Source organism: Danio rerio, chromosome 8 (assembly GCF_052040795.2).
Source record: "Danio rerio strain M-AB ecotype USA chromosome 8, GRCz13ab, whole genome shotgun sequence".
NCBI classification, from domain to species: Eukaryota; Metazoa; Chordata; class Actinopteri; order Cypriniformes; family Danionidae; genus Danio; species Danio rerio.
In genome coordinates this window covers 62,042,501-62,055,000 of record NC_141028.1, presented here as the reverse complement: position 1 = coordinate 62,055,000, position 12,500 = coordinate 62,042,501, and the positions used below count along the sequence as shown (strand labels likewise).

General features: G+C 46.3%; 2 protein-coding genes across 17 annotated transcripts in view; one reads left to right on the top strand and one right to left on the bottom strand.

Annotated features, from left to right (window-relative positions):
- magi1a (membrane associated guanylate kinase, WW and PDZ domain containing 1a) overlaps positions 1-12,500 on the bottom strand; it is a 44,433-nt gene that overhangs the window by 31,863 nt on the left and 70 nt on the right. For 11 of the 15 annotated variants that reach the window (XR_015498658.1, XM_087265695.1, XM_087265697.1 and 8 more), the window contains exons 1-2: positions 12,320-12,500; positions 10,528-10,644 (exon numbers count right to left, since the gene is read on the bottom strand). The exon at positions 12,320-12,500 is cut by the window's right edge and continues 70 nt beyond it. Coding sequence is in view for 10 of the 15 variants with exons in the window: in XM_087265695.1 (XP_087121821.1) it covers positions 10,528-10,644; positions 12,320-12,500 (298 nt within the window). In the remaining 5 variants the exon portion in view is untranslated. Of the gene's footprint in view, positions 1-1,809; positions 2,014-10,527; positions 10,645-12,319 lie in introns of those variants that run through there. The other 4 variants (XM_087265700.1, XM_087265701.1, XM_087265702.1 and 1 more) reach the window with 1 other exon arrangement.
- ift122 (intraflagellar transport 122 homolog (Chlamydomonas)) overlaps positions 12,217-12,500 on the top strand; it is a 24,606-nt gene continuing 24,322 nt past the window's right edge. Inside the window, exon 1 of one of the 2 annotated variants that reach the window (NM_001441975.1) lies at positions 12,217-12,500. This exon is cut by the window's right edge and continues 56 nt beyond it. The gene's annotated coding sequence lies outside the window, so the exon portion shown is untranslated. The other variant, XM_087263020.1, reaches the window with a different exon arrangement.

Genomic DNA, 12,500 nt, shown 5'->3' with positions numbered 1-12,500 from the left:
TGGGTTTCATTAGGATTGGAGCAGAACTGTGCAGAGCTGCGGCCCTCCAGGAGCTGAGTTTGAGACCTGTGCTTTAAATGATGCAAGACATATCATAGATCACAGAGATCTGCTACAGTCATGCAGAAATCCTCAATAACAGGGATCCCAAACTCATCCTGGAGGGCCGCTGTCCCAGAGTTTGGCTCCAACCTGCTTCAACACACCTGTCTGGAGGTTTCTAGTGTAGAAGAGCTTGATTAGCTGGTTCAGGTGTGTTGGAGCTCAACTCTGCGGGACACCGGCCCTCCAGGATCAACAATACAGTACCCGCTCAGAGAAGAACCTCCTGCTCACCACACCGCCGTCAACCATGTTTGTCTTCCACTTCTTTGTCAACATTCACAGTAAAGCATAGATGAAGCAGAACTATATCCCATCCCGCTTCACTAGCACTCCTGTAGCTATGTTTGGCTAACAAACCCGAACTCATCATCCTTACAGAAACGGTATCTTTACTTCATGAACTGTGTTGAACCAAAACCTGAACCAAGGCTAAGCTAGCTGCCACATTGTGATGAACTAGCACAGGGTTGCCCTAACTCGCTCCCAGTGGGCCCTGCAGAGTTTGGCTCCAGCTTGCCTCAATACACCTGCACAGACATTACCAAGCCCAGTAAGAGCTTGATTTGCTGGATCAGGTGTGTTTGATTAGGGTTGGAGCTAAACTCTGCTGGATCCGGCCCTCCAGGACTGAAGATATCTGTATCAGCTGTACAGTGTTGTAGGCAGCGCTGTGCTCAAACAGACAACCATCAATAATCTGTGGCAAAAGATGTGCAAAAACTAGCAGAAGACTACAAACGCTGGATGGGCTCAGGAGAGCGGCTCCCCCTGTTGGCCAGAGCAGATGGTGCAGGACCGGGGCAGAAACCTGTCGGCTTCAGTGCTCGGGTCACAGCGCAGAGACCATTACGCTTTATAGGCTGTTGAACACACATTTCACACCAGGAGATTTCAGTGAAATGAGGACGACTCGAGGCCTCCTCTGGTGTATCTGTGATGTCCTGGAAATCTGGTAATCACACTATTGTGAAGAGAATAATCAGAGGGATTTGATCTCACATGGCCACTATAATGACTGATAAACACTGAATTGACTGACGAGCAGAGCCTTTACTGGACTGACATGTCAAACTCTGTTGATGAAGTCAAATGAAAACAGCAGCAGCAGCGTTAGCTGATCTATCGAAAGCTCCACCAATAGGATTCTTCTAATGATCCATCTGACAGCTTTATTCTAGCAGGAATATCTGCAGTGTGAAAACAACATCACCACTCACACGCATCAAATGGAGTCCGCCTCACAGACCGAGCCGCAATGTTGGCAGATAAAGGCTGGATTTACGGGCCGCTAGCACAGTTATCCTCAGCCAGCGCAGGTGCAGCTAAACATCGAGCAGCAGCAGCAGCAGCGCTACTCTGACAGACCAAAATGGCTTTTCCTCCATCCAGAGCGCATCTGCTTCATCAATCAGCCGTGCGCTCACGACGCCTCACCTTCACCTTTGTATATTCAAAACAGCCGGAGCCGCGACGCACCGCCACAGATGGAGATGGAGCAGGACAGCCATTTCAAAACATCAACACAGCCCTGGCTAAACTAGCACAGCCATTAGCACACCATTAACCTACTCTAAGCTGATCCTGGAGAGATGAGCGCTCAGGATAGAGCGCCGCAGCTTTTGATGTTAGCTAAGCCGAGCGGGCATTGGCCACAAATCTGTGCCAGATCAGCAACGGCACACGGCAGAAAATAAACCCACTTGCCTGGATGTCAGGAGTGCGGCGCGTCCAGCAACTGCACACGGCCGTGCACCGTCAGCCGCTAATCCTTCCTTTGTGTCAATGGAGAGAAGTGTCCGAGCTCTGCGGAGGAGCTGAGCGGGAGACACAGAAGCAGCAGCTGCAACACAGCACAGCCCATGAAAGAGAACCGGCGGCGGAGAACAGAACGGCGGAGGATTGACGAGTGAGGAGAGCAGGAGGTGCAGAGCAGATCAGATGGGGAGGGGGAGGGGCTGAGCTGCTGAGCGGGATCAGGGATAACCAGACTCTAGCAGGAAACAGCAGCTGGGAGAGCAGAACGGACAAGCGGAGGGGGGGGGCGGAGAGAGAGAGAGAGAGAGGGGGAGGGGTAGAGAGAGAGAGAGAGGGAGGGGAAGAGAGGTATAGAGAACGGGAGAGAGGGAGGGGGAGAGAGAGAGGAAGGGGAGAGAGCGGGAGAGAGAGAGAGGGAGGGGAAGAGAGGTAAAGAGAGAGGAAGGGGGGAGAGAGAGAGAGAGAGGTAGAGGGAGAGTTGGGCTTTCTGGGTTACGGCTCGGCGTTTACTGCACACCATAACAATAGCCATCTGTAGGGAACCTCTGGAGGAGCAGCACCTGTTAGCGGCTCCGGCTTGGGCTTGGGCTGCGGGGGGTTGGGGACGCTCCACGCTCCTTCACACACAATAAACACAACAAAAGAGGACAAAGGCATCCTCGAGCTCTGCAACACTGAGCCGTGGAGGGCTCGTCTTCATTCCTGCCATGCCTTCTGATGTGTGCAAAACAGTGTTTCCCGCACCCGCACGCGGATCACTCACACACTGCCTGTATTTTGGGTAAACTGCTCTCACAACTGCCATCAAGGAGACCTGCAGCGACTACCCAACAGCAGAGCTTCAGGACACTGAGTACAGCTGCATGTGTGAGTGCGCTGCTGTCGGCTGCTGGGATTGTTGGCCATTTTGAGCAGGCTGAGATGGAGCCCTGAAGATGAGCACAGGCAGGAGCTCCCTGATTCTGGGACAGCGTCTGCATTCAGTCCGTGCGCTACATGAGAGTCCTCCCCCACCCCATCAGCCTATTGTGCTTTATTCTTTACATATGCTAAACCGCTGGACTCCACCGGCCTGTCCATCCACACACAGCTCTCTACGTGTGTATGAGTGTGTGTGTGTGTGTGTGTGTTTCTCAGATGTTGCTGTGCGACTCCATCTTGTTCTCCATCCTGCTGCATGATGGGCGAGTGCATCCATGCGGCCCAGATCACAAACCAGCAGCTCTTAAAGGGCCAGTAGATGCAGGAGCCAAACTCTGCTGATGTGCCTCCTTCAGTGAGTGGAGCCGGCCACACACACATCTCGATTAAGCTGTTGTACACACCGCACGCTGCTGTTCTGAATGTATGGCAATGTGTGATGCACTTCCTTCTGGACAAATAAAAGGCAAAACAAAACAGTCGGGCTGACTCTAGTCTACAATAATGAGTCTCCTCCATCTCCAGACGCATTCAGAGTCTCAGTCCACATCACTCCAGCTGAGTCTGTCCAGCGTTCTGAAGACTGAAGACCAGCCTGACCCCTCGACCCCTCAGTCCTCACTCTGACCCCTCAGACCACTCGCACCTCTACAACTGAGACACACACACACACCTGTACACCTCTACAACTGAGACACACACACACCTGTACACCTCTACAACTGAGACACACACACACCTGTACACCTCTACAACTGAGACACACACACACCTGTACACCTCTACAACTGAGACACACACACACCTGTACACCTCTACAACTGAGACACACACACACCTGTACACCTCTACAACTGAGACACACACACACCTGTACACCTCTACAACTGAGACACACACACACCTGTACACCTCTACAACTGAGACACACACACACCTGTACACCTCTACAACTGAGACACACACACACCTGTACACCTCTACAACTGAGACACACACACACCTGTACACCTCTACAACTGAGACACACACACACCTGTACACCTCTACAACTGAGGAACACACACCTGTACACCTCTACAACTGAGACACACACACCTGTACACCTCTACAACTGAGACACACACACACCTGTACACCTCTACAACTGAGACACACACACACACACCTGTACACCTCTACAACTGAGACACACACACCTGTACACCTCTACAACTGAGACACACACACACACCTGTACACCTCTACAACTGAGACACACACACCTGTACACCTCTACAACTGAGACACACACACCTGTACACCTCTACAACTGGACACACACACCTGTACACCTCTACAACTGAAGAACACACACACACCTGTACACCTCTACAACTGAGACACACACACCTGTACACCTCTACAACTGAGACACACACACCTGTACACCTCTACAACTGAAGAACACACACACCTGTATACCTCTACAACTGAGACACACACACCTGTACACCTCTACAACTGAGACACACACACACCTGTACATTATATTATTATGTTGTTGTTATTATTATTATTATTAGGGGCCAAGCACCGTAGGTGCGTAGGCACCTATTGCTTTCGTTAGTGTTCTTATTATTAGGGGCCAAGCACCGTAGGTGCGTAGGCACCTATTGCTTTCGTTAGTGTTCTTATTATTATTATTATTATTATTATTATTATTATTCTTCTTCTTCTTCTATTATTATTATTATTCTTCTTCTTCTTCTTCTTCTTCCGTTTCTTCCGCCGGATTTGAATGGCAGCCCATATAGGCGTATGCGGGAAAGTTGTATAATTTGGCACAATGATAGAGGTCAGTATTAACATTAATCAGGCCAAATATGAAGTCTCAAAATCAAACTCTCTAGCGCCACCACTTGTCCAAACTTTCACGTATGTTTATCATCATAACTTTTGAACCGAATGGGCTACAATCAAAATTCTTTTTTCCTCTGATTCCTTGGCTCAGTCCGATTCAAACCCACCCTATGACGTCATTTTCCGTCATGACTTTTTTCGCGCTATTTTAAATTTTTCGAAAAACCTATTTGATCAAACTCGTCCTAGGCCGTGTCTCCGATTTTTACCAAAATTGAATCACATGATCTACAGACCATGCCAACCAAAAGTTATGGAATTCAAGTTGATTAGACCAACCGTTTTCGTTTAACTTACGAACGAATTTTATGTAGAACTTGCGAAAATGGACTTGAGGCGATATCTCTGTAATGCATTCACCGATTCACACCAAACTTGGTGTGTGTTATGACAACTAGGGTCTAAGGTTAATTGCGGAGTTTCGGCGCACTGCCCCCTAGTGGTCCGGAGATACTAAAAATTTGCTTTTTGGCTTATAACGTCTCAACCTTTCGTCCGAAACTCATGAAACTGGTCTCATTACATCCGGCAGAGCATGCCGAGTCGAATGATGTCTGATTTTCACAGGTCAGCCATTTTGGGCGTCGCCCATTTCGATTTTTGGCAAAAAATGCTATATTTTACCAACACATTCACATACCATTACAAAACATGGTATGCATCTTCAACCCCATGCCCTGGAAGTACTCAAAAACGTCTGGAGCAGCGCCACCTTATGGCCAATAGTGCTTGGCCCCTTAATTGCTGCTTGCAGCTATATTTATTATTATTATTATTATTATTCTTCTTCTTCTTCCGTTTCTTCCGCCGGATTTGAATGGCAGCCCATATAGGCGTATGCGGGAAAGTTGTATAATTTGGCACAATGATAGAGGCCAGTATTAACATTAATCAGGCCAATTATGAAGTCTCAAAATCAAACTCTCTAGCGCCACCACTTGTCCAAACTTTCACATATGTTTATCATCATAACTTTTGAACCGAATGGGCTACAATCAAAATTCTTTTTTCCTCTGATTCCTTGGCTCAGTCCGATTCAAACCCACCCTATGACGTCATTTTCCGTCATGAATTTTTTCGCGCTATTTTAAATTTTTCGAAAAACCTATTTGATCGAACTCGTCCTAGGCCGTTTCTCCGATTTTCACCAAAATTTAATCACATGATCTACAGACCATGCCAACCAAAAGTTATGGAATTCAAGTTGATTTGACCAACCGTTTTCGTTTAACTTGCGATCAAATTTAACGTAGAACTTGCGAAAATGCACTTAAGGCTATTTCTCCGTAACGCTTTCACCGATTCACACCAAACTTGGTGTGTGTTATGACAACTAGGGTCTGAGGTTATAAGCGGAGTTTCAGCGCACTGCCCCCTAGTGGTCCGGATATACAAAAAACTTGCTTTTTTGGCTTATAACGTCTCAACCTTTCGTCCGAGACTCATAAATCTGGTCTCATTACATCCGGCAGAGCATTTCGAGTCGAATGATGTCTGATTTTCACAGGTCAGCCATTTTGGGCGTCGCCCATTTCGATTTTTGGCCAAAAAAGCTATATTTTACCAACACATTCACATATCATTACAAAACGTGGTATGCATCTTCAACCCCATGCCCTGAAAGTACTCAAAAACGTCTGGAGCAGCGCCACCTTATGGCCAATAGTGCTTGGCCCCTTAATTGCTGCTTGCAGCTATATTTTATATTATTATTATATTATTAATATTATATTATTATTACTATTATATTATTTTATAATTACTTTAATATTGCTTTATTATTATTATATTATTATGTTGTTATTATTATGTTATTATTATTATTATTATTATTATTATTATTATTATTATTTTATAATTACTTTAATATGGCTTTATTATTATTATATTTTATTTTTATTATTATTATTATTATTATTATTGTTATTATATTGTTATCATATTATATTATTATTATTGTGTTATTATTTTTTTATTATATTTATTACAACACCATCACCCTCTTCATCATCACCCTCTTCATCATCATCTTCTTCTAGAACAGGGATGGGCAATCTCAGTCCTGTAGAGCTGGTGTCCTCCAAAGTTTATCTCCATCCCTGGTCAATCACACTGATTATCATGTTCAGGTGTGTGTAATCGGTGTTGAAGCAAAACTCTCTAGGACTGAGTTCTTCCATCCCTGCTCTAGACTATGGATGGTGGAGTCTGTACACCTGCAGCGGCCGCCTCCTGCTGGTGAACACCGGTACTTGATCTGCTGTAAGCGCTGTGTGTTGGTGGGATAATCCAGCCCTGTGTTCAGGCTCAGAGTGTGTTCATGAGCGGTCGAGAGGTCTGAAGCGCTCATTACTGCTCATCTGCTGCTCAAATGTAAACGCAGGGACTTCTGCTGTGTGTAGTGTGGATCTGCTGAGATCATGATGAACAGACAAACACAGCACACACACACACACACACACACTGTACTGTGTTTTCTGGCTCGTTACAGTGTGTTTGTTCAACTATTTGCTCACTGTGTGCAAATCAGCCAAACGGCCGATCCAGAGCTTCACCAATGCAAATCCAGCTGGAGAGAGGCAGACTCCAGCAGCCTTTACTGAACTCAGACTCCCTGTAGAGTTATAACTGGATCATGAACACTTCTACAGTTTTAGATGGTCCACTGGAATATGAGCTCGTGCCACGCCATGATAGCTAAATTTGCATATATTTGATTGTTTATTAATTAAATATGTATAATGTCGAGTCTATACTGACACTTTTGTTCTGATATAATGAAAATAAAAACAAATGACTGAATGAAAGCTCTCCTGAACCGTTTCAGCTTCAGTGATGTGAGGAATCTAGTCATGTTTGAGAAAGACGCAACAGTTGGAGCTCCAGCAGGAGCGGCGGTGGAGAACTGCAGACTGCTAATGCACAAACTCATTCAAACACAGACAAAGAGCAGATTCAAACACCCACAGCCAATCAGAGACGACCCACAGATCTGTCCACCAATCACAGGACACAGCAAGAAACAGGCCACCAATCAGAGCAGCAGAAATCCAGAAGTGGCCGGTTCATTATTCCTTTACTTGTGTGGACTGGAGCGATTGTCTGAAGAACTACAGCAGAGCTCAAATAAAGGACTGAGCGAACAGAGAGACAGAGACACTTCCTGAAGAGACCAACTGCAGACATTACAGTGAAGCTGGACCACACTACAGTAAAGCACCTGAACTAGCAGAGTAATACACTTATACAGTCTACAGTCTGCTGTTACAGCTAGAACAACACAACTACAGTAACCGATCCGCTGTGGTGATTCTACAGTTGCTATGGCAACACAACAACTACAGTAACCGATCTGCTGTGGTGATTCTACAGTTGCTATAGTAACACAACAACTACAGAAATTGATTTGTTGGGGTGATACTACAGTTGCTATGGTAACGCAACAGCTACAGTAACCGATCTGCTGTGGTGATTCTACAGTTGCTATGGCAACACAACAACTACAGTAACCGATCTGCTGTGGTGATTCTACAGTTGCTATGGTAACGCAACAGATACAGAAATTGATTTGTTGTGGTGATACTACAGTTGCTATGGTAACACAACAGCTACAGTAATACACACATGAGCCAGTGCTGTAATAATAACTCATTCACTCGTTCATTTTCCTTCAGCTTAGTCCCTTTAATAATCAGGGGTCAGCTGATTAATAAACACACACACACACACACACACACACACAGCAGATGAACACACACATATGCTGCTGCCGTGAGGAGCTCCGCTCAGGGTAACACATCTGCCGTAACGCTGCACGCTGATGGCTGCTGGGGGGAGGAGTCATGATGATGATGATGAAGATGAAGACTCGCAGCTGTAGCGGGCCGGCTGTGTGACGCAGGCGTGCGGTGACTGACTCCTCTGTGAGTCTGAGAGATCCAGCAGTGGACAGAGTCCAGCATCAGCAGCAGAGCATCATCATAATCCTCAGCGCAGCGCTCGGGCCGGATACAGGATTTACTGTCACATGACCCACAGCAGAGACACACAGCAGAGCAGAGCAACAGTCGGAGACACATGACTATCAGACAACACGCTACACACACTAGCAGTCAAGCTAATACACCTCATACACGACAACACACTAGCGGTCAAGCTCATACACACGTCATACACGACAACACACTAGCGGTTAAGCTAATACACACGTCATACACGACAACACGCTAGCGGTCATGCTAATACACACGTCATATACGACAACACACTAGCGGTCAAGCTAATACACACGTCATACACGACAACACACTAGCGGTCAAGCTAATACACGTCATACATGACAACACACTAACAGTCAAGCTAATACACACGTCATACACGACAACACACTAGCGGTCATGCTAATACACACGTCATACACGACAACACACTAGCGGTCAAGCTAATACACACGTCATACACGACAACACACTAGCGGTTAAGCTAATACACACGTCATACACGACAACACGCTAGCGGTCATGCTAATACACACGTCATATACGACAACACACTAGCGGTCAAGCTAATACACACGTCATACACGACAACACACTAGCGGTCAAGCTAATACACGTCATACATGACAACACACTAACAGTCAAGCTAATACACACGTCATACACGACAACACACTAGCGGTCATGCTAATACACACGTCATACACGACAACACACTAGCGGTCAAGCTAATACACACGTCATACACGACAACACACTAGCGGTCAAGCTAATACACGTCATACACGACAACACACTAACAGTCAAGCTAATACACACGTCATACACGACAACACACTAGCGGTCAAGCTAATACACACGTCATACACGACAACACACTAGCGGTCAAGCTAATACACGTCATACATGACAACACACTAACAGTCAAGCTAATACACGTCATACATGACAACACACTAACAGTTAAGCTAATACACACCTCATACACGACAACACACTAGCGGTCAAGCTAATACACACCTCATACACGACAACACAGTAGCGGTCAAGCTAATACACACGTCATACACGACAACACACTAGCGGTCAAGCTAATACACGTCATACATGACAACACACTAACAGTCAAGCTAATACACGTCATACATGACAACACACTAACAGTCAAGCTAATACACACCTCATACACGACAACACACTAGCGGTCAAGCTAATACACACCTCATACACGACAACACAGTAGCGGTCAAGCTAATACACACATCATACACAACAACACACTAGCGGTCAAGCTAATACACACGTCATACACGACAACACACTAACAGTCAAGCTAATACACACCTCATACACGACAACACACTAGCGGTCAAGCTAATACACACCTCATACACGACAACACACTAGCAGTCAAGCTAATACACCTCATACATGACAACACACTAACGGTCAAGCTAATAAACACATCTTACATGACAACAAGCTAGCGGTCAAGCTAATACACACGTCATACACGACAACACACTAGCGGTCATGCTAGAAACACACAATACATATGACAACAGGCTAGTGGTCATGCTAATACACGCGTCACACATGACAACACTCTAGCTGACATGCTAATAACATGATTTACAGTGTGTGTGTGTGTGTGTGTATGTGTGTGTGTGCGCTTGTGCACGCACGTGCGTGTGCGTGTGTGTGTGTGTGTGTGTGTGTGCTCGTGTGCGTGTGTGTGTGTGTGTGTGTGTGTGTGTGTGTGTGTGTGTGTGTGCGTGCGTGCGTGTGTGTGTGTGTGTGTGTGTGTGTGTGTGTGTGCGCGTGCGTGTGTGTGTGTGTCTCTCACAGGGTGTGCTGTATCTGTACAGGTTGTCTCTGATGGTCTCCTGCAGTTGATGATCTGTTGAGTGTTTCTGGAAGCGCAGACTCAGGTAATACCTCAAGCCCTTCTTCATCCTGCCTCCTGAAGACACACACACACACACACACACACACACACACACACATCATCATCATCATCATCATCATCAATGTTAAGCAGTATATGAGTGTGTGTGTGTGTGTGTGTGTGTGTGTGTGTGTGTGTGTGTGTGTGTGTGTGTGTGTGTGTGTGTGTGTGTGTGTGTGTGTTGGTCAAGCTAAGTTCAGTGTGAGTTGAGCTGTATCTGCTGCCCCCTCCTGCACACACTCAGTACTACAACAACACACAGACAGCACAGCAGCGCATCAGTGCTGAACACACTCCTCCAGTGTCTGTTTCTCTGTTACAGTAATGAAAGCTCGATCCTCCAGCAGGTGTTTTCAGACCCCTGTGCTCAACACAATGGGCTGTACCACAACACCGCTGCTGAATCTGATCACACACACTGCAGCAGAGATGCTGAGCCGAGGTGTTGACTCCAGGGTTTGCTGAGTGATGCAGGCCTGAGAGGGAAGCGGTTGCCAAGCAACAGTAACACTGACGGGGAGCTCAGGTGTAAGCAGATCTGACCAATCAGAATCGACTTCAGTCTGCACCATGAGCTCAAGCCAGACTCAGCATGGCACACAGTACATGTCTGCAGGCGCATGCCACTGTCTGCTGGAGCTGCAGCTGAGATTAAAGTGCCAGTAAAGCTGAGGTGAGTTCAGAGTCTGAGTGTACACTACAGTGAAGACTGATCTCAGCTCAGGTGAGGGTCAGAGAGAGACCTGCGCCCCCTGCTGGACACACGGAGAACTGAATACACTGGAGAAGAGGAACAGAACTGACTGCTAACACACACACACACACACACACACACACACACACATAAAGCTTATACTGGGACAGGTGGATCTAGGGTTAGTGTCTTGCTTGTATTAAGCTCCTGGGTTATGCTTTGATTCAACCTCCCAAACAAATGCCTTCATCTTCATCATCATCATCATCATCATCATCATCAGACACTAACAGCAGTCGAGATGATTATAAACACACACTGATGACAGTGGACACACTGCATTCACACAAGTGTTCAACAATTAATCAAATATATGACAATTCACAATTCATTATTGATAAAAGACTCAAATGAAGGTGAAGAAGCGGGAGCTGAGGTCAGATATGCTGAAGTCATCAATATTAAAGCAGATTGAAGTGTTCAGCATATTCAGCTGTCTGTGTTTTATTTCAGGCCAGCAGAATACTCATGTTTCACTTTGACTACAATATTCCACTTCGGCAGATTACTTGACTAGTAAAAGAAAAACCCCACTGTTCTGCAATGACCTTAATAATATCCTGTCAGGAAAGTTTTCTTTGCTAATTCTAAATAGGGAAATCAGATTAGCAGCCGATAACTATCACAGTCCAGCATTGATCACAGTCAATTAGACAGTGTTAATGTTGTGTACAAGTCATGCTGGCATGCTCATTCCCATCCAATATTCAGAGTAACATGCTGAACAATATAGAGACTGCTGAATGACCGAGTGTGCCCATATTAAACACACTTTACCTCTATTGACCCAATTCTGAGTAAACCCAACGCATGCGCATTAGAGAGGATAGTTTACATGTGCTTTAATATGACAGCAGAGTAACTCAAGCAGGTTTTAAAGAGCAGCACAAGACTGCAGAATAATCTATAAAGAAGTCTCTGAGCTGGGTCACTCACGGCCGGTGGCGGTGCGGATGCGCAGCGGGTCCCCGCACGTCTCCAGCAGCTCCAGCAGCGCGTACAGCGGCAGGCCGGACACCCGCAGACCCTGCAGCTCCAGCAGCAGCTCCGGGGGAGAAGAGGAGTTCAGCGGCCCCACCCAGAGGAACTGCCCGCTCTCAGAGCCTCCAGACACGGC